General features: G+C 39.3%; 1 protein-coding gene across 4 annotated transcripts in view; it reads right to left on the reverse strand.

Annotated features, from left to right (window-relative positions):
- The window catches only part of LOC121324953 (peroxisomal acyl-coenzyme A oxidase 3-like), a 62,970-nt gene extending 44,409 nt beyond the window's left edge, over positions 1-18,561 (reverse strand). The window contains exons 1-8 of one of the 4 annotated variants that reach the window (XM_041267198.1): positions 18,367-18,561; positions 17,730-17,827; positions 15,029-15,219; positions 12,457-12,690; positions 11,945-12,019; positions 11,102-11,191; positions 9,203-9,346; positions 7,023-7,111 (exon numbers count right to left, since the gene is read on the reverse strand). In XM_041267198.1, coding sequence (XP_041123132.1) covers positions 7,023-7,111; positions 9,203-9,346; positions 11,102-11,191; positions 11,945-12,019; positions 12,457-12,690; positions 15,029-15,148 — 752 coding nt within the window. In that variant the 5' untranslated portion in view covers positions 15,149-15,219; positions 17,730-17,827; positions 18,367-18,561. Of the gene's footprint in view, positions 1-7,022; positions 7,112-9,202; positions 9,347-11,101; positions 11,192-11,944; positions 12,020-12,456; positions 12,691-15,028; positions 15,220-17,120; positions 17,218-17,729; positions 17,983-18,366 lie in introns of those variants that run through there. The other 3 variants (XM_041267189.1, XM_041267205.1, XM_041267214.1) reach the window with 3 other exon arrangements.
- Positions 18,562-23,563: the final 5,002 nt, after the last annotated feature.

Genomic DNA, 23,563 nt, shown 5'->3' on the forward strand with positions numbered 1-23,563 from the left:
AATATGTTTACAAGAAACACTGGAAAGCCGTTACGTCCACAATTGCACGTTGGAAATTCATTACAGCAATTATTTAAAGGGTTTCTTTGAAGCACCTATCAGGACATTAGTAAGAATTACACATCAGCAGAAAGGAATAAATAAGCAGACAGTGCATTATGCAACCTCATCATTACCTCTTTGGGTTTGTACTGTATTCATCTGGACTGCCCGGTTTTGTATGCGGTCTAAATCTTTCTCATATTTCCTGGGTAGCAGTAGGCATGTCGGCCATTTCCCCATGATTTGTGTTGTCTGCAAATTTGACAAGTTTGCTACTTGTAAGCGGATGTAGCTAAGAAGCATCAGTGGTCCAAAGATGGAGATACAGTTTTCCCCTCTTACAACTACTCTCTGCTTTCTGTGTTTTAAACCAGCTCTGTATCCCCTTGCATGCACTACCTTCTATTCCCATGGATGGCTTGAGGATTAGTCTTTCATGTGGCACTTTTTGGAAGTCCAAGTATATATTGTCATAGACTCTCTTTGTGTGCATCATTGCACTGACTTCTAAGAGGTCTGTCAGACAGAAAAACCTTTTCTGAATCAGTGAAATCAAATTCAGTAGATCCTAAATTGGTGTTGCTGTAGTTAACGAAATAGCAGTACAGAATTAAAGAAATCGGCTGTAATAGAATTTAAGGAAAACATTAAACCTAGAGAGCCTGCTAAACCTTTATTCACAGTGCATTCAACCTGAAATGAGCCAATGTCACCCACTTTTTTTTTTTTCTTTTCATAACAAACTCACAAAGTTCTTAAATGTATAAAAGACAAAATGACAGAATTTTTTTGCTGTTAACTTTTAACCTTTCAACAGCTTGGGCACGCCCCAAGAGGTGGTTTACTGTACACCTTCATATGTGGGTCAAGTTAGCTCATAACAAAAGTGCAAATACAGTACAATTGGAAAGTACTATCTCTCTGCTCCATAAGCTGATGGCTAACAACATTTATTTATATTTTTATGAGGACATCAGCAAGACAAGTACTAAAATGTAGTTCTTTTGAAACTAATCAGTGTAGGTTTTTTTCCAAGCATTTTAAAATGTCTACTGAAACCTAATGTGGGCAAATTGTTGCTAGCAACAGCAGGACATGGTCAGAACATTATCCAAGGATGGAATAACCCTTGAGGAATAGAGTTTAGCTCAACTGGACCTTAACACATCACACAGCAAGATCTAATGACTTCTTTCTTATTCCTTCTGACTATCCACTATCAATGTCTTTTGTACCAACAAGATTCTCTATTCCCATTAAGGCAGCATTTGTAAACCCATTTGCATCGTACTCAAGTGTCTGGGGGAACATGTGGAAACTGTACTTCAACATTTATTTTATCTTTAAAAGTTAACAGTTATAGGTTTATTGCATTACTGTTTTGTAATATGCCCTTGTTTTTAAAGTACAGCAATATTCACTGCTTCATATTTTTATATTCAAGTTTTTTTTTTTTATTATTATTATTCCAAGTGTGGAGTGCCATCTAGTGGAAAAATAATATACTGCACTTTATATAATTCCACGTTGGCATGATTTAATAGTTAGTCAGAAAAACAAATCAAATATTGCTTGGATATGATATTCTATACACGTAGCACCAGAATCAAAATTCTGTTTTCTATTGCAGCTGCTGATGATGGTACATATGCAAATTAAGAGGATAATATTTAAAAAAACAAGCCAAAGACATCAGAGTGCACCAAGTGTGCTGCACTGAGAAACCCAGCAGAAATCAGGCAGAACTAAACTGGAAGTGTTATTTAAATAACAGATGGTTGCGAAGTTTCTGTTTGATGTGTGGATGAGCAGCAAGCAAAGCTTAGTTCTGCAGTTATTTGCATGAGTAGATTTTCACTTACTGTATTTTATTACTGTGAACAGACACATATAATATAGGTTGTGGGCTGCAAACTAAATCCACAATGTGACACTTGCTTTCGAGACCTCAAATCTCTCTTCTTCAGGTGTATGTGGGTATTTAAAAAAAACAGATTGTACAAACACTAGGGAACAGCTAAATACAGACAAAAAAAGATTTTTTCAGAAATCTATACTTTTTTGCATTGACCAGAATCTGTACCGGTCTTTGTAATTTAATACTGATGAATAAAACAGTTGGAAGAGGATAAAAAATATAACACATCTTTAAATGCCTGTCACAAAGACTGCCAGAGTGGAGGAAGTCAGACCAGAAACAGGAACCAGGAAATGGCTGCGTTGGAGTTTGGTGGAGCTAAGCTAATGGTCGCGCTCAGCATTTAATAAATGAACAGACAGTCAGAAAATAAAAGGTTTGTAACAAAAACAGCACACGGCACGTGAGGCCAAAATAAACAGACAAAACAGACTAACACTTAAACAAACAGTGGACTAACAAACAACCACTGTGAATGAAAACAACGGTTATATATATTTTACTTTGTTTACTTTTCTTGTTTTTAATTCTCTCCTCTCCACACCGAACACACCACCACCGAGTGAGTGAAAACATGCTGCTTTTATGCAGCTGTACCGAGACTTGACTGCTAATCAATCATTCAACTGGAGTCGCGGTACAACTGCACGTGAATTAAGAAAGTGCAATTCCCCGTGCTCACATATTATTACTTTTTACTTGCACGTGAAGTGCTGTGCAATCCTCGTGCCTAAATAAAAATATGCATTTTAAACACTCGTGTTACACAGACCCGTTTATATCCCGTGTACCAATGACTATACACCAACAGTAACATACAACATATAACACAAAATACAGAAAGGGGCGGGCACTTTGCCATAATGCTTAACAAACTTTTCATACAATTCTGATAGTGAAGTCTCGTTTTTACAGCTGCATTTTATCAGGAGTGATTAATTTGTAATATAGGTAAATTACAGCCCAGATTAACGAGTCTACTGTATGTTATGTTTAATTGTTCATCAGGTGTATTTTGCCCAGATGCTTTCCATTAGGTTGCAGCATCTTTACTGCCACTATAACTAGCACAACATTACAAGGTTTTCTACTTGCATTATGATGGTAAGGTTTCATTACCCTACTATACCCACTAGTTCTGTCTTGCCTTCCATGCTTCTTAAGCCTGACATCTTTTATTAGCTGTTGTGTTGTTGCTATAGATATTTTTTTTTCTTTTCCCCCTCCCATTGACAATGTTTTAGAAAACTTTACATCCTAGCCTTGTATTTACTGTATTATGCACAGTTTTTCACTATTTCGTGTATTATGCACTTCACTGTATTTAATGCATTTTTTTTTACTATATTTCACCTATTATGTTTTTTGTTTTTACTGTAACTTGCAAAGCGCTTTGTGATGGTGGTCCACTATGAAAGGTGCTATAAAAAATAAAGACTGATTGATTGATATGACTGTCTGCATAATTTGTTGGAGAGACAAATACTATAGGATATATCGTTAATTTATATATATATCTATATATTATATATCTATATATAAGATATATATATAATATATATACACACACACACACACACACACACACACACACACACACATATATACATACAGCTCTGGAAAAAATTAAGAGACCACTGAAAAATTATCAGTTTCTCTGGTTTTACTATTTATAGGTATGTGTTTGGGTAAAATGAACATTTTTGTTTTATTCTATAAACTACTGACAACATTTCTCCCAAATTCCAAATAAAAATATTGTCATTAGAGCATTTATTTGCAGATAATGACAACTGGTCAAAATAACAAAAAAGATGCAATGTTGTCAGACCTCGAATAATGCAAAGAAAATAAGTTTCATTCATTCATTCATTTCATTTATTCAAAATTCATTTTTAAACAACAGAAACAATATTTGGTGGAATAACCCTGATTTTCAAGCACAGCTTTCATGTGTCTTGGCAAGCTCTCCACCAGTCTTTCACATTGATGTTGGGTGACTTTATGCCACTCCTGGCGCAAAAATTCAAGCAGCTCGGCTTTGTTTGATGGCTTGTGACCATCCATTTTCCTCTTGATCACATTCCAGAGGTTTTCAATGGGGCTCAGGTCTGGAGATTGGGCTGGCCATGACAGGGTCTTGATCTGGTGGTCCTCCATCCACACCTTGATTGACCTGGCTGTGTGGCATGGAGCATTGTCCTGCTGGAAAAGCCAATCCTCAGAGTTGGGGAACATTGTCAGAGCAGAAGGAAGCAAGTTTTCTTCCAGGACAACCTTGTACTTGGCTTGATTCATGCCAAAGCTGCCCGATTCCAGCCTTGCTGAAGCACCCCCAGATCATTACCAATCCTCCACCACATTTCACAGTGGGTGCGAGACACTGTGGCTTGTAGGCCTCTCCAGGTCTACGTCTAACCATTAGACAACCAGGTGTTGGGCAAACCTGAAAACTGGACTCATCTGGGGGTGCTTCAGCAAGGCTGGAATCGGGCAGATTTGTCTTTGTGAAGGGCGCATGAATCATGCCAAGTACAAGGTTGTCCTGGAAGAAAACTTGCTTCCTTCTGCTCTGACAATGTTCCCCAACTCTGAGGATTGTTTTTCCCAGCAGGACAATGCTCCATGCCACACAGCCAGGTCAATCAAGGTGTGGATGGAGGACCACCAGATCAAGACCCTGTCATGGCCAGCCCAATCTCCAGACCTGAACCCCATTGAAAACCTCTGGAATGTGATCAAGAGGAAGATGGATGGTCACAAGCCATCAAACAAAGCCGAGCTGCTTGAATTTTTGCGCCAGGAGTGGCATAAAGTCACCCAACATCAATGTGAAAGACTGGTGGAGAGCATGCCAAGACGCATGAAAGCTGTGCTTGAAAATCAGGGTTATTCCACCAAGTATTGATTTCTGAAAACATTAGTATTGTGTTGTTTAAAAATGAATATGAACTTATTTTCTTTGCATTATTCGAGGTCTGACAACACTGCATCTTTTTTGTTATTTTGACCAGTTGTCATTTTCTGCAAATAAATGCTCTAAATGACAATATTTTTATTTGGGAGAAATGTTGTCAGTAGTTTATAGAATAAAACAAAAATGTTCATTTTACCCAAACACATACCTATAAATAGTAAAACCAGAGAAACTGATAATTTTGCAGTGGTCTCAATTTTTTCCAGAGCTGTATATATATATATATATATATATATATATATATATATATAGACACACACACACACACACACACAGTACCAGTCAAAAGTTTGAGTACACTTGTTGGAAACTCGTTTTTTTTTCATAATTGACAATGTTTTACGTCGTATACGTTTCTATAAATACTTGAAAATGGAAACACGTTACAATATACAAAACATAAGGAGTATCAAAACAGTGTTCAAGAAAATTGAAAATTGTCTCTAAATCTTGGATTCCTCAAAATAGCCACCCTTTGCCTCAATAACAGCCTCACAAACACGAGGCATTCGGTTAACAAGTTTCAGCAGGAAATCACCCGACATGTCTTCCCAGCTCTTCTGCAGCAATTCCCAGAGATGTAGGGCAGGTGTGGGTAGCTTTGCTTTGACTCTTCTGTCCAATTCGTCCCATACAAGTTCTATGGGATTGAGGTCTGGAGACTGGGCAGGCCAGGTCATTAGATTGAGTTGTCCTTCATTTTCCTTCTTGGCAAGATAGTTCTTGCACAACTTTGAGGTGTGTTTCGTGTCATTATCTTGCTGAAGAATGAAGGACTGCCCAACTAGCCGTAATCCTGATGGAATGGCATGCCTCTGAACTATGCTATGGTAGCCATGATGGTTGAGCTTGCCATGGACTTGGTAAAGATCGCCAACTCTGTCACCAGCAAAGCAAACCCAGACCATGACACTGCCTCCTCCATGCTTGACAGTGGGAACTACACATGCAGAACTCATGCACTCACCCTCTCTATGTCTTACACATACTCGGCGGTTGGACCAAAACGTATTTCAAATTTTGACTCATCGGTCCATAAGACCGACTTCCACTCCTCAAACGTCCAGTTTCTGTGTTTTTTGGCCCAGGCAAGTGTCTTCCTTTTATTCTGCACTCTTAACAATGATTTCTTTGCAGCAATTCTTCCACTTAGGCCAGCTTCACGCAATCACCTCTGAACAGTTGATGTTGAAACATCTGTACTTCTAGTAGCATTTAGCTGAGCCTGTATTTCAAGTGCAGTTAATCGCCATTTTTGCAGACTTGTGACTCGAATGAACTAGTTCTCTGATTCTGAGGTCACCCTTGGCATGCCTGACCTTGTTCGGTCCTCATGAGTGCCAGTTTCTTCAAATTGTTTGATGGTCTTGGCCACAGCAGTTACAGACACTTGCAAAGTTGTTGCGATCTGTCTTAAAGATTGACCTTCATTTCTTAAAGTAATTACATACTGTCTTTTTTCTTTGCTTAACTGGGCGTATTTTGCCATTTTCTGCTCCCTTACATTCAGGAATGACAAACTTGTGCCTATGCTACCTATATTTATAGTAATCATGGACCCTCGCCTGTTAACAATTATTGGTGAGAAAAGGTTAATTAGGCAACATGCTAGTTAACTTACAGAACATCTAACAAAGACACTTATACTTAGGCCAGTGTTATAACACCATGTTATACACATTTCAGACTTTTAACTAACTTGGGCTTCAGACTGAAATCCCCTTGCTTTGAGTGACAATTTCATTGAAATTGACAAGATTTACATTTTCATTTAAAAGTTACATTTTTTAATGCAATTCACTTATGATTATCAGCTTATATAAGTACACCATATAATGAAATATTAAGTGTTTATAGACAAGTTTATACTGTTAAAAGCATAGACAATCATGAAAAACCTGGTTTCAAGCAGGTGTACTAAAACTTTTGACTGGTACCACACACACACACACAGTCTACCAGCATCATCATTATATGCTCAATTGACTGTTTCCCTTGTTGCTATTAACACTACTTACTGTATCTATTTGGGAAGAGGTGATTTCTTACATTTGTTATAACCTGAAACTTGTACTGTATTCTTACCCATTGTCCAGGCCATTCTGCCCAAGTTTCTTGCCCATATCTCCAACCATCACTCCTGGCATGGGAAGAAGTGTCTTTGGATCTCTGACCTGCAGACACACAAATATTCACTGTTTCTCGCATAGACAAGGAAAACAAAAACGGTATCTTAAGAAAAGACATTCTGAGCATATACTGGGAACACCTGCCAAGTAAACGTAATGACATTTCCATACAGATTATATATATATTACAGATTAGTATACTGGAGCCAAAATGAACTGTTGTTATAGGAAACCCTGAGCAACACATAGCTATTGCTCATATTGAAGAAATAGAGCTTAAAAAAATTCTGTCCTAGGTGCATACAGCCAAACTTTGAAAATAAAAAAAACACATTTCAGCACATTCTTTGAAAAAAATCTAATACTTTCATTCTTTTAACTGTTACACCCCCCGACAAGAAACCAAACTGATCTTTATAAACTCTGAATATTAATGGATTTGTACAGTTCATTACCTGATGTAATACTATTCTTGTTTTTAATATCAATCAATTTTATTTTTATATAATGTCTTTCCTGTAAAACATCTCAAAGTGCTATAAACAGATTTAATTTTTTAAAGAATACATTAAAAAGACAAAGAAAAAGCATGTAAAAACAAAGCCATTTAAAAAAAAAAAAAAAAAGTAATACAAAAGCCATAACAATTTATAAATACCGGAACATTTGAAAACTCCATTATAATACTAAAAAAACAGTTAATTGACAAAAGCCAAGGAAAAAAAGTGTGTTTTAAGTGTAAATTAAAAAGTTACAGAATCAAAGCCTCTCGCAAATAGTGGCAATGGTCCCAAAGAGAAGGAGCACAGGACGAGAAGCTTCAACCTCCCAGTGTAACGCATCTAGTTGATGGAACAGCCAGCAGCCCAGTTCATGTGAAGTGTAGCCGACGCCCAGGGACATAAAAATGCAATAAAATGTCAAATATGAAGGACCAGTTCCCTAGTAATTTCAGCTTTTAAACTTGCATTAAACCGTCTGCATAAATCAGTGAAATTGGCAGGGTATGTGACTTGTAATTTTTTATGTATGATTAACAGTGGGCAGTGGACAGAGTACATTACGATTCAGCTATGAGATTTTAGATCTGTTTTTTGTTTTGTTTTATACCGTCAGTTAAAAAAAAAACACATTCACACAAGCACATTTTTAGTCGCAGATGCAGCCTAATTAATTGCATTGTAGAGCCCTCTTATGTTGTTTTGTTTCCAATTTAGTTCATGAGAAGAATAGTCGCTGCAATTATTATTACTAAGGTGTACTTGCCGCTCGCTGTGTGTTATTGTTTTCTGTAAAACATTAAATATCCTGTCAGTTAAGAAAAGGCTTAATGCAAAAGTTTGCTTTAATGTTGTCTTTATTAGGCCAATCAGAGACCCATGCTTACAACTATATTCTCATATTTTCGTTATAGTTTTGCCTATAACCGGGTCACCCCTCCCAGATATAAGTGGGTCTGCTCCTGCCGGGGACCGAGAGACAGTGGGCAGCTGATTAAGCAGGGGGGGGCAGTGGACCCAACTGGGTGGCATATAAAAAGGGGGGACACATGACAGGGGGGACAGGGGACGGGTGTTATGTTAGGAGTGTTTGGAGACACTGTGTGCTGGGTGTATAATTCTTAGATTGACGATTGATAGTGTCAGGTTGCAAGACAGAGTGACAGAGGATAGAGTAGAGGCAAAGAGAAGGGCAGGACAGTGCAAAGGAATATAGCTGATACGCAGGTTTATTATTTTGGCGTGGTCTTAGCTTATAGGGACTGTGTTATTACTACTGTAATAAAAAGCTCTCAGAGCATTAACTGAGAAATAGTTGTCTGACCATTATTAACTAAAAACAATTAAATTTAGAGACCACAATGTTACTATATATATATATATAATTTTTGCTGTAAAAGGAGGGGCATCCATAGATAAACTGTACAACATCCCATGTATAGTAATACTGAAAAAAAGTACATTGTCCATTAATTGTCATCTCTAATAAAAGTCACCACATACTGCTTCAAAGATTTTGTTAGTAGATTTTAAAATTGCATGTTTAGTATCTTTAAATTATGTTATGAGCAACCCAAATCCTTATGTTGTTATGTCCGTTTGTGAAAGTAAACGACTGCCCTCAGTCACACTTTACCTGGACTACGAATGAATGTAGCCCATGACAAAGCCCATCAGGTGTATAGAGCTGTGCGTAAACCACAGCATGCGTGGCAGTCTTCCCAAGGTTTCCAACCCAAAACTTGGCAGCTTCAAAGTCAGGGGAATTGATTGTGAATTCCTGCAGAGTACAAAACACACTAAAACTAGATCACAAACTTGACAGCATTTAAAATGGAAAAACATTTTTTTTTACAAAACCTAGACAAAATAAAAAAAATATATATATATATATACAGTACTGTGCAAAAGTTTTAGGCAGGTGTGGAAAAATGCTGTAAAGAATGCTTTCAAAAATAGACATGTTAATAGATTACATTTATTAATTAACTAAATGCAAAGTGAGTGAACAGAAGAAAAATCTAAATCAAATCCATATTTGGTGTGACCACCCTTTGCCTTCAAAACAGCATCAATTCTTCTAGGTACACTTGCACAGTCAGGGATTTTGTAGGCATATAGTCAGGTGTATGATTAAACAATTATACCAAACAGGTGCTAATGATCATCAATTCAATATGTAGATTGAAACACAATCATTAACTGAAACAGAAACAGCTGTGTAGGAGGAATAAAACTGGGTGAGGAACAGCCAAACTCAGCTAACAAGGTGAGGTTGCTGAAGACAGTTTACTGTCAAAAGTCATACACCATGGCAAGACAGAGCACAACAAGACACAAGGTAGTTATACTGCATCAGCAAGGTCTCTCCCAGGCAGAAATTTCAAGGCAGACAGGGGTTTCCAGATGTGCTGTCCAAGCTCTTTTGAAGAAGCACAAAGAAACGGGCAACGTTGAGAACCGTAGACACAGTGGTCGGCCAAGGAAACTTACTGCAGCAGATGAAAGACACATCATGCTTACTTCCCTTCGCAATCGGAAGATGTCCAGCAATGCCATTTGCTCAGAATTGGCAGAAAACAGTGGGACCCTGGTACACCCCCATCTACTGTCCGGAGAAGTCTGGTCAGAAATGGCCTTAATGGAAGACTTGCGGCCAAAAAGCCATACCTCCGATGTGGAAACAAGACCAAGCCACTCAACTATGCACGAAAACACAGGAACTGGGGTGTAGAAAAATGGCAGCAGGTACTCTGGACTGATGAGTCAAAATTTGAAATATTTGGCTGTAGCAGAAGGCAGTTTGTTCGCCGAAGGGCTGGAAAGCGGTACACGAAAGAGTGTCTGCAGGCAACAGTGAAGCATGGTGGAGGTTCCTTGCAAGTTTGGGGCTGCATTTCTGCAAATGAAGAACAAGAAGTCCTGGAAGTGACGGTATGGACCCCACAGAGCCCTGATCTCAACATCAGAGTCTGTCTGGGATTACATGAACAGAGAGAAGCAATTGAGGCTGCCTAAATCCACAGAAGAACTGTGGTTAGTTCTCCAAGATGTTTGGGCCAACCTACCTGCCGAGTTCCTTCAAAAACTATGTGCAAGTGTACCCAGAAGAACTGATGCTGTTTTGAAAAGGGTGGTCACACCAAATATTGATTTGATGTAGATTTTTCTTCTGTTTACTCACTTTGCATTTTGTTAATTGATAAATATAATCTATTTTTGAAAGCATTCTTACTTTACAGCCTTTTTTCTCACCTGCCTAAAACTTTTGCGAGAGAGTTGTTTTCAAAGATAAAAAATGATGAAGATGAAGCATTTGCAATGACTACAGTACTTGAATAAATAATCCCAAAGCATGTATTCATGGCATGCAATATACTGTACATAAAGGCATTTAATCTATACTGGATAATGAGATACTGTGGTTTATTCAGAACAGACTGTAATGGACACAGACTAAGTAGAAAATACTAGTAGATACTACATGTAGTGGCTTTTTCAACAGAGATATATATTTAAAAAAATAAAAACTTACCCGAGTATGAGGGTCATATTTTGCAGTTGTCCTCATGGCTCTGGTATTGCTACCATGACTTATTTCAGTTAGAGCAAAACAGCCAAATGTCTAGACAAAAACAGAGTACAAACATACAAACAAACAAAAAAAATAGATTTAGATAGAATTGGGTGGTGTTTGAGGTTACTCAAATGGAACATATTTCTTTCTCAAACATATTTCTTTATATGGTAACATGTGCAACCTTTATAAATGGTACAGTATGCTATATACGTAGCGAATGTAATAGGAAATGTGGTCTGCAGCACTAAAATAGGGACCAGTGTTGAATGTAATGTTTCACATATGCTGATAAAAATGTTTCAGAGATTTATAAATTTAAGCAACTTTTATACATCAAGCATAAATCTCTAAAAATCAAGCAGTTTGACAAACATGAACCTCCACTAACTCCTATGAAAACAATGTGGTGCACATTCTTGTACAGAAAATATAAAAATGCAGATGAGATAAATACATCTGTGTAGCAAAACCAGCATGTGGAAGACCTAGTTCAACATTATTTTGTTACCTAAACGGCAATCTAGATCAACTGACAAGTGTTTTTTCTTTTTATCTTCAACCGTAACCCCTGTCCTCTGGGACAATGCACTTTCAGAATATGTGTATGTTTCTTGTTTTGTTCAGAGAGCATGAAATTGGAGCACTGGTCAGCATCATTACTGACAATGCAATGGAAAGAATCTTTGGAATAATAAGCAAATACACTTTGATACTGAGGAACAATAAAAAGTGGGTGTTGGCTTAGATCAACCTAACGGTTACAACACTGAAAAAAAATAAAAATAAATAAATTCTTACCTTCATTTGGATTATGTCTTGGACTAATTGTTCGTGTCTCTTAGACCCAGAGTTGCCAACTGTCCCACCAAACATCTGCAATAAAGTAATGTTTTTCATATGTATCTTATGACAAATGTGAAATCTCCCTAACAAGTTATCTTGCGATAGCATGACAATGTACAGGTTTAATAAACACACATAAAAAAGGCTGTGATTGACAGCACATAACTGTTTTTTTTTTAAACAAAATCCTCAACCTGGACACAATGAAACAGTTAATAATTTGTCATACATATTATAGCTGTAACTAGGCACAGGTAGTAGGAATCAAGTGTATTTGGGAGTACATTCTAAATTAAGGCTACATTAAGAACGCCGTTTTGCAAATTATGTAACTTAGAATTAGATTCTGCATACCCATTTCACACACAGCCTCACAATCTTAAAGCATTCACAGGTACCAGGAAATCTAAGTTATGCGACTTTGCTGGTTTTTTCACTTTATCTTTAATGTCAGTAAATTCACTCACCTGTGTGCTGAGGAAATATTTAGAAGATAAGGACCAGTCATACATGCCTAAACAGTCATTAAGCACAGTTGTCTTGAAAGGGTTCTGCATGATCTCATCAACAGTGAGGAAGTTGTGTTTAAAGAGTTGCTTGCACCGTAGAAAAGTCAGCTCGCGCTGTTTTTCCAGAGAGACGTCTTCACCAGGTAGACGGGCAAACAGTGGGTCATTTTCTAAAGCCGAGAAAATGTTTCGCTGTCAACAGAAGACAAAAAAGTTGCATTTAGTGGTTGCTCACCTGTGCTCTGTGATGTGAGTTTGACTTGGGTTCTTGTTCAGATTATTAACACACATATATACAGTACTGTGCAAAAGTTTTAGGCAAGTGTGAACAAATGCTGTAAAGCAAGAATGTTTTCAAAATTAGACATGTTAATACGTTATATTTATCAATTAACTAAATGCAAAGTGAGTGAACAGAATAAAAATCTAAATCAAATCCATATTTGGTGTGACCACCCTTTGCCTTCAAAACAGCATCAATTCTTCTAGGTACACTTGCACGCAGTTTTTGAAGGAACTCGGCAGGTAGGTTGGCCCAAACATCTTGGAGAACTAACCACAGTTCTTCTGTGGATTTAGGCAGCCTCAGTTGCTTCTCTCTGTTCATGTAATCCCAGACAGACTCGATGATGTTGATCAGGGCTTTGTGGGGGCCATACCACTTCCAGGACTCCTTGTTCATCCTTACTTAATGACTTTCGCTGTATGTTTGGGGTCGTTGTCATGGTGCAGAATAAATTTGGGGCCAATCAGTTTACTGTCAAAAGTCATACACCATGGCAAGACAGAGCACAACAAGACACAAGGTAGTTATACTGCATCAGCAAGGTCTCTCCCAGGCAGAAATTTCAAGGCAGACAGGGGTTTCCAGATGTGCTGTCTAAGCTCTTTTGAAGAAGCACAAAGAAACGGGCAACGTTGAGGACCGTAAACGCAGTTGTCGGCCAAGGAAACTTACTGCAGCAGATGAAAGACACATCATGCTTACTTCCCTTCGCAATCGGAAGATGTCCAGCAATGCCATCAGCTCAGAATTGGCAGAAAACAGTGGGACCCTGGTACACCCATCTACTGTCCGGAGAAGTCTGGTCAGAAGTGGCCTTCACTGAAGACTTGCGGCCAAAAAGCCATACCTCCAACATGGAAACAAGGCCAAGCAACTCAACTATGCACAAAAACACAGGAACTGGGGTGCAGAAAAATGACAGCAGGTGCTCTGGACTGATGAGTCAAAATTTGAAATATTTGGCTGTAACAAAAGGCAGTTTGTTCACCAAAGGGCTGGAAAGCGGTACACGAATGAGTGTCTGCAGGCAACAGTGAAGCATGGTGGAGGTTCCTTGCAAGTTTGGGGCTGCATTTCTGCAAATGGAGTTGGGGATTTGGTCAGAATTAATGGTCTCCTCAATGCTGAGAAGTACAGACAGATACTTATCCATCATGCAGTACCATCAGGGAGGCATCTGATTGGCCCCAAATTTATTCTGCAGCATGACAACGACCCCAAACATACAGCGAAAGTCATTAAGAACTATCTTCAGCGTAAAGATGAACAAGGAGTCCTGGAAGTGATGGTATGGACCCCACAGAGCCCTGATCAACATCATTGAGTCTCTCTGGGATTACATGAAGAGAGAGAAGCAACTGAGGCTGCCTAAATCCACAGAAGAACTGTGGTTAGTTCTCCAAGATGTTTGGGCCAACCTAATTGCCGAGTTCCGTCAAAAACTGTGTGCAAGTGTACCTAGAAGAATTGATGCTGTTTTGAAGGCAAAGGGTGGTCACAACAAATATTGATTTGATGTAGATTTTTCTTCTGTTCACTCACTTTGCATTTTGTTAATTGATAAATATAAACTATTAACATGTCTATATTTTGAAAGCATTCTTACTTTACAGCATTTTTTCACACCTGCCTAAAACTTCTGCACAGTACTATGTGTGTATATCTATATATGAAAGAAAACTGAAACAGTAAAACACTAAAGCAATTGTTTTCCTAATAAGTGCTTTTTTTTTTTTTAAGTATTGACTATTAAACCTTTATCATTATTTTTCGGTGCACAAAGTGTCATAATACAAAGAAATGGCTGGCTAGCACCATGGACAAATAGACGTACATACAAGATTGTTCTTACATGCATAGTTTATGAACTACATACAAAAGTACTTATTATTCCAGTCAGATTCGGCTACCTCATCCAACTACAGTCAGTTTTGAGTTTTGTTTTTCATCTGAACCCCCTTTTAGCTCTTCTTAACTGTGAATTGGGCTAATTAATGAAACCTGAATGGTTCTAAAAATACTACACTGTCACTAAATTGCAACAGAAAACCAAAGCCAGATGACTTACCTGGAAGCTGTTTCTGTATATAACCAAGACAAATTAAATTATAGACATAGTTATAGCCCAGACAGTGCTGTAGTAACATCAAATAGCACCCCAAAAAGCTGTATTCAAGCTGCATTCTACATTTGATTTTAGACTGCAGACAAATACTCAAATTCATTAAAGGGCTAGAGTCCTACCTTGAACTCAAGCATGTCCTTGCCTTCTAAAAACTCAATCATCTCCTTCCAGTTGAAGGAGGCTTTTTTACGATAAACATCCAGTGGCCCACTGGGGAAATCAAGGAGACTTCTGTCCATCTTATTTTGGTCTTCTGTGCTGTTTAAGCTTGTGTTTTTTGTTAGTTCCCCCCTCCAAGGCACTCTATGTTCTAGAACAAAAGAAGACATTACAATTACACATTTTAAAATCAATATCAATCACAAAGTACTAAATGCCTCATCTTTATACACAGAAATGAGAACACTAATATCTCAAATATAAAATAACAGAATACACTACAAATAAAACTTAATGAATAAAAAAAAAAAAAAATTTAACTGTGATTTTCTTTCCTAGACTTCTTTAGATGTTAGTCAGGTTACGTGCTAGTACTTTCAACAGAAATTAATGTGTTTGTTTTAGGTAGTTACACTGAACAAAAATATAAACGCAACATGTAAAGTGTTGGTCCCATGTTTCATGAGCTGAAATAAAAGATCCCAGAAATGTTCCATATGCACAAAAAGATTATTTCTCTCAAATTTTGTGCACAAATTTGGTTACGTCCCTGTTAGTGAGCACTTCACCTTTGCCAAGATAGTCCATCCAGCTGACAGGTGTTGCATATCAAGAAGCTGATTAAACAGCATGATCATTACACAGCTGCACCTTGTGCTGGGGACAATAAAAGGCCACTCTAAAATGTGCAATTTTGTCACACAACACAATGCCATAGATGTCTCAAGTTTTGAGGGAGCATGCAATTGGCATGCTGACTGCAGGAATGTCCACCAGAGCTGTTGCCAAAGAATTTAATGTTCATTTCTCTAGCATAAGCCGCCGCCAACGTTGTTTTAGAGAATTTGGCAGTACGTCAAACCGGCTTCACAACTGCAAACCACGTGTAACCACGCCAGCCCAGGACCTCCACATCCAGCTTCTTCACCTGTGGGATCGTCCGAGACCATCCACCAAGACAGCTGATGAAACTGTGGGTGTGCATAACCGAAGAATTTCTGCACAAACTGTCAGAAACCATCTCAGGGAAGCTCATCTGCGTGCCTGTCGTCCTCACCAGGGTCTTGACCTGACTGCAGTTCGACGTCGTAACCGACTTCAGTGGGCAAATGCTCACCTTCGATGGCCACTGGCATGCTGCAGAAGTGTGTTCTTCACGGATGAATCCAGGTTTCAACTGTACCAGGCATATGGCAGACAGCGTGTAAGGTGTCGTGTGGGCGAGCGGTTTGCTGATGTCAACGTTGTGAACAGAGTGTCCCATGGTGGCGGTGGGGTTATGGTATGGGCAGGCATAAGCTACAGACAACGAACACAATTGCATTTTATCGATGGCAATTTGAATGCACAGCGATACCGTGACGACATCCTGAGGCCCACTGTCGTGCCATTCATCCGCCGCCATCACCTCATGTTTCATCATCATAATGCACGGCCCCATGTCGCAAGAATCTGTACACAATTCCTGGAAGCTGAAAATGCTCCAGTTCTTCCATGGCCTGCATACTCACCAGACATGTCACCCGTTGAGCATGTTTGGGATGCTCTGGATCAACGTGTACGACAGCGTGTTCCAGTTTCCGCCAATATCCAGCAAGTTCGCACAGCCTTTCAACAGGAGTGGGACATTCCACAGGCCACAATCAACAGCCTGATCAACTCTTTGCGATGGAGATGTGTCAGACAAATGGTGGACACACCGGATACTGACTGGTTTTCTGATCCACGCCCCTACTTTTTTTTTTTTTTTTTTTTAAATGGTATCTGTATGCCCAGTCATGTGAAATATATAATTAGGGCCTAATGAATTTATTTCAATTGACTGATTTCCTTATATGAACCGCAACTCAGTAAAATCTTTGAAATTGTTGCATGTTGCGTTTATATTTTTGTTCAGTGTAGTTACAAGTATTTGAATGGAACCCCTGGTTACATGGTGGAATAAGGGGGAAACACAGATCACAAGCATCTCATCAGCCACAGATCAAAGCAATGTGTGTGGCAGTAAAACGGCTATTTTTTTCATGGGCTACACCAGTAATACAACTTAACTGAGAAAATCGTAGAATGCAACGTGTATTGCCTATCAGAACCTTTATGAGTCACATGAGCTCAATGTCAGCCATATTAGGCCAGAAGTCAATGTGAAGATCACCAACAGATGCAACTGTATGAAAAACATTAAAAAAAGGGGAAATGCTATCATCAAAATCCAGTGCTGTTGGAGATTAATATGCAAGGGTCAGCACAATGTCATTCAATGTAGAAACCAAAGTTAGGATTACATGGAGCCCTGGCAGTCTAATACCAAATGGTATACTAGTTTAGCGATTTTTAAAAGCTTTTTTTTTTTTTTTTTTTAATGTTTCACTTACCTCAGTTGTTAGACATGTACATTTACATTAAATACAAACTTTGTAATTAAAAAAAAAAAAATGTTTTTAACGGTACTTTTTGGTAAAAACAAATTAGTGTTAAATCACTGACATTACCCAGCCATACTACCGAGAAAAGTGTACGCAGTTTGCTGTGCTCGTGTTCAGACAAGTGCCCTTTTCAGTAACCGTCAAATACAAAACAGCATTAACACAAACGGCGTATCATGCTACCGTATCAAAGGTTTCTAAATAAAATACTTAACAAAACTTGGATTTACATTACCTTAACTTTGGACCAGGAATGACGACACAAACGCGCGACAAAAATGATCTGACGCTGATCAGCTGGTGTTTTCCTTCTTGAGCCAAGCTTCTTAACGTCTGGAAAACCGAAGCAATCGTTTATGCTCGTTTTTCGTTTTGTTGAATATAGTCTTTAGACGATTAAGTAATACACATTTTAATTACACTCAGCGTGACATTAGCTTCAAACATCAGTTCTTGAGCACGAATGGTGTGTTGTGTAATGTTGCACAGAAAGGGACTTTGGACAAAGTACACAGCACAACAGACCGAGTTTATCGAACGGTGGTGTACATGGGGCGTGTTCCTCTATTTGCGTAGTTTCAGCTATGTTTTTGAAATCTGATAACGAGATAAATGTCCAACAAAAATAGTAGAAAATGTACTACTGGCAGTAGCTCTTGGTTCGAAGGGCACACATTCACTGTAGAAACCCCCTTTGATAGCATAGCATTAATTCCAACAAAACGTCTTACTATTGTAGTAGGTAGCTACATATTAACTGCTGTTTTACTCCCAAACACGTCGGGAGTAAAACTGAGGAGGGAGTCTGGCTTGAGAACGAACAAAACAAAACAATGAATAAATTAAGCTTAGAGAAATAAAATCACACTTACTCAACACGTCCCTAGGTTATACAAACTGCTGTTGGAAAACTGCCACGTACTGTTTCTTCGTGAGACTGTCAGTGTCAATATACTTTTAGTGCGTTTTATAAAATACGAATCTACTTTTTTTTTTTTTTAACGATAAGATGTCTTACACCCCTTTGTTGATCCAGCCTATGCTGTTGCTGAAAACTCAGACCTTTAGGGGCGTATCTCTTAACTCGTCATCATTGTGCACGTCGTAGTGCTTGGAGACTTGGTAGATGCAAAATCTGACTGGAGGAGGATCTGGGTGTATAGTTTTGTGAACAACACTTTCAGAAATAACATTTAAAGACCAGTGCATGGTATCGGTAGACGGGTTTTGGTCCGTCGTAGATGTCTGGATTCACAAGCCTCAATAAAATGCCGTGGGGTGCAAAAATCGAAGAGAAATGAGAGGTTCATGTTTCAGAATTGGGACAGCGCTTGTCTGGTTTTTGGTATAATTACATTAGAAATTAACCTGATATTTAACTATTTAAATGATGTTTGCCTCAATCAACCTGTATGTAAAGAGGAAACTATGCGTTTAATTTTACTGTCATTGATTCCGAAAGTACTAAATGCAGGCGGCGTTACCTTCAGTTGTGAAAGTTACGTTCGTTGTAATATAAAACAAAATACTGTATGCTAAGTGAACACGTACCTGGTCAGTAGCTGTCCGTGTTCCTCTCTGGCAAGCTGAACAATATTATATTTACTTCGCTTCTCTGAGTGACCCTAATCTTTCCAACCACACTTTATTGCCGGTGTAGCATGAGAAACTGCACCCCAGACATGAGGTAATCCATGCTGTTGGCTTTACAACGCAAGCACATGTTTTGACTTACTTTTCCATAACTATACCGATGATAAACTGCAATTGTGCACCCCTACTTTATTATATTAATATTCACATTTAGATGTTTATTTTTTAATGAAAACACGTTTCACTAATAAATAGGTTGTTGCGCTTCCTTCTTTTTCACACTGTGTTTGTAATGCAAACAATAGGTGATTTTCAACGTTAGTAATAATCTTTATTTTTATATATCGCCTTTCATTGTGGATCACCATCACAACGCGCTTTACAAGATACGAGACGAGGGTGCGTGAACTCTGCATCAGCTGCAGGGTCACTTACAACAATATCTCACCGGAAAGATGGAGCACAAGGAGGTTAAGTGGCTTGCTGAGGGTCACATAATGAGTCAGTGGCTGAACTGGGATTTAAGCTGGGGACCTACTGGTTACAAGTCCGTTTCTTTAACCACTTCCATAGTGGCTCCTATGTTTGAATGTATTTCTACGCTCCCCCCTGCTTTAAACCAGGTTTTTCATGATTATCTATGCTTTTAACTATATAAACGTGTCTATAAACACTTAATATTTCATTATATGATATGTGTACTTATATAAGCTGATAATCATAAGTGAATTGCATTCAAAAAATTAATTTTTAAATGAAAATGTAAATCTTGTCAATTTCAATGAAATTGTCACCCAAAGCAAAGGGATTTCAGTCTGAAGCCCAAGCCAGTTAAAAGTCTGAAATGTGTATAACACAGTGTTAGAACACTGGCCTAAGTATAAAAGTGTCATTGTTAGATGTTCTCTGAGTTAACTAGCATGTTACCTAATTAAACATTTGTCACCAATTATTGTTAACAGGTGAGGGTCCATGATTACTATAAATATAGGTAGCATAGACACAAGTTTGTCATTCCTGAATGTAAGGGAGCAGAAAATGACAAAATAAGCTCAATTAAGCAAAGAAAAAGTCTGTAAGTACTTTAAGAAATGAAGGTCAATCTTTAAGACAAATCGCAAGAACTTTGCAAGTGTCTGTAACTGCTGTGGCCAAGATCATCAAACAATTTGAAGAAACTGGCACTCATGAGGACCGAACAAGGTCAGGCATGCTAAGGGTGACCTCAGAATCAGAGAACAAGTTCATTCGAGTCACAAGTCTGCGAAACCGGCTAGTTGGTGCACCTTTAGCAATAATAACGATAGGTTACGGATCTAACCCCGGTTCCCTGAAAGAGAAGATGACCGCCAATATGAATACTTTTGGGATATGCCTGCTTGTCAGGTATTCACTGAGCATGTTATATCAAAGCTGCCGATAAGACCCTCTGCGGAGTGACATCCTCGGTCCTATCTCACCAAGGTAATAAATACTCACTGAGTGGAGACTTCAGTCTCTTTTGCATTGAACCCGTGAATGGGAATGATGTGACCTCACAAGGTTGGCGGTCATCTTCTCTTTCAGGGAACTGGTGTCACATCTGTAACCTATTGTTCCCTTTCGTTTTGAAGAAGACCACCAAATTGATTACTTTTAGGAAAGTATACCAGAGCAATCATGAGAGAGAATGAGCGGACAGCATCTGAGGGATATCTCACTACCGCCATCTAGTTTTGGTGTGTGAGCGTGTAACATCAAGGACCCTAGTGCCTATTAAAGGCATAGAGGGATCTACCATATTAAGTCAGTAAAACCTGGTAAACGTATGCGGGGTAGTCCAGCTAGCCGCAGTACATAGATCGGTCAACAAGGCACCTCTGAAGCGGGCCCATGACGTAGCCTCACCTCTGGCTGAGTGTGCGGCTACCCTCCCAGGTGGAGGTAGGCCGGCATTAGTATAGGCAGTCAAAACCACGTCCACAATTCAATGGGACAGTCGCTGCTTAGAGAGGGCTTGACCTCGGGTCCGTTCACCATGACAAATGAAGAGCTGGTCAGACTGACGCAGCGCTCTCATTCTATTCACGTAGCGCAATGCCCAAACTGGGCAGAGGGAATTTAATTTCCTATCCAACTCCTCCGCAAAGGGAGGGGGATGGAAAGCCTCTAGTTCCACTGATTGATTCAAGTGAAACACTAATCACCTTAGGGAGGAAAGCCGGGTTTGTGCGCAGCAATACCGTTTCCATAGTCCCAAATGTGCATACAGTAACTGCACAGACAGTGCCTGTAGATATTTCAGTTCTATAGTATCTATGGGCTCAAATGGGGCCTTTGTTTGAGCCTTTAACCCTTTCAGGTCTGACATCATCAAAAAGATGTCAAGCACAGGTCTCTAGTCAGTTTTTCTCTTGAAAAAGCAGAGAAAAAAAAGGGGCGGATCTAAACAAATACAGAGAGGCCCTGCACTAGAGACCTAACACAAAAAAACAAGATAGCTGCTTCCGCATCCAGCGCTCAAAGAATAGCTTTTTGAGATGGTATAGTAATAAAATAATGACTTGGATCGCATTATTGAGGAGTTTGGTGATAAAACGAGTGATCAGGAGAGGATTTATCAGTATGCATTACTATGAAGAGGTATGTGATAAATACAGCGAACAAGGGGTGGGGCTTGGCTTAGATGCAGTTATGAGTGTCCTGTTGATATGCAGTGCCTTTTAAACCTGTTTTACTGTAAAAAAAATACTTTTAAAACAGCACATGTAAAATAAACAGCAAGTGTAAAAATAAATTGGACCTGAAAATGGACCGTTAAGGGCTAGTACCACATCTAGACTCCATTCAGGGAAGATGTCCTTTATAGAAGGTCATAGCCGCCAAGCACCCTTTAGAAAACGGGTCACCAGTATATGAGTGCCGGGGGAATGTGGCAAGCAGATATGGCTGCTAGGTACACTTTCAATGTAGAAGGGGATTTATCCGTCTCTGGTAGATCTTGCAGAAACTGGTAAATAACTGCTATAGGGCAATAGAAGAGACCATCGTCGGCCATGCACCAGTTTTGAAAATATTTCCACTTATAGGCGTACAACTCTCTTATGGAGTAAGCCCTAGCATTTTGCAGTGTACTCACTACTGCGTCTGAAAGCCTTAGGGCGGACAGACGGTCCCGTTCAGGGGCCAAACCTACAGTTAGAGTCTGCCTGATTCTGGGTACCAGAGTGTGCCCTTCGCCTGACTGAGGAGATCCATGCACAGCGGGATCTCCCAGGGCTGGCCTTGTGGCAGGTGGCAGAGGTTTGAAAACCAGGTTCTCCTATGCCGTCTGGGGGCCACCAGGAAGACTGTCTCTGTTCTCTCCCTGCTGACCTTCTCGAGGAAGACAGGGAGCAGCGGGATAGGCAGGAAAGCGTATAAAGACACTTTAGGCCATTCGTGCGCTAGGGCGTCGACGCCTAGTGGACCTCCGCAGCTGTGGAGAGAGAACCACAGGGGGCAACGGGTCATCTCTGCCATGGCAAAGAGATCAACCTGGGCTTCCCCGAAGCTTTCCTAAATGTGATGCACCACCTGAGGGTGCAGTCGCCATTCTGACAGTTGAGGACCCTCCCTCGAGAAGAGGTCCACAGCCCAATTCCTATGGAAGATGTACAGCCCAGAGGAACAGGAGGTGTCTCTGCGCCCAGATGGGGTGTAACCCCGGGGACCGAAGCCCTCCCTGGTGGTTCACATATGGAACCACTGATATGTTGTCCGTGCAGACAAGGACTTGTTTGTTGTGGAGCACGTGGAGAAAATGTTTGAACGCGAGGTGTACTGCTCTCAGCTCTAGCGCACTTATGTGCATCTGTCGTCACCACCTGACAGTTGGAAATGACTCCCATCCTTATGCCTTCGCACAGATAAGGGGCTTGCCTCCAATAGTGTAGTGCTTTTAGCCCAGACGAGACACTAATTGCACTGTGGATCCTGGTTGAAACAGGGCCATGCAGTTGCGAATAGCAGCTGTCCTGTCATCCGACAGGTAGGCTCGCATTGCAAGAGATCCAAATAGACCATCCTCTGCACCAGTGTTAATTGGCTTTTTCACATCATATTATTTACATATTATATATATATATATATATATATATATATATATATATATATATATATATATATATATATATATATATATATATGTGTGTGTGTGTGTGTGTGTGTTAAATAAAAGTCTATATCCCAAAAGTGTGTCAATTATTCATAATTTATTCATTTAAACAAGGAAAAAACCGGTATGCTGATGCGTTTCAAAATGCTGTCATCAGAGTGTATTGAAAGCAGGACTCATTATATCTATTAAATGCACCCGATACTCATTACTGGTTAGTAGAAATAGTCATCTAGCAATCAATGCATTCAGTTCACATCCCCTGCTATATAATGTAGTGGCAGAGTATCTGGTTGGCAGCAGGGAAAAATGGAGACAGTACAGGATACAGTTTAAAGCAG

The sequence above is a fragment of the Polyodon spathula genome, chromosome 1, assembly GCF_017654505.1.
Source record: "Polyodon spathula isolate WHYD16114869_AA chromosome 1, ASM1765450v1, whole genome shotgun sequence".
Lineage (NCBI taxonomy): Eukaryota > Metazoa > Chordata > Actinopteri > Acipenseriformes > Polyodontidae > Polyodon > Polyodon spathula.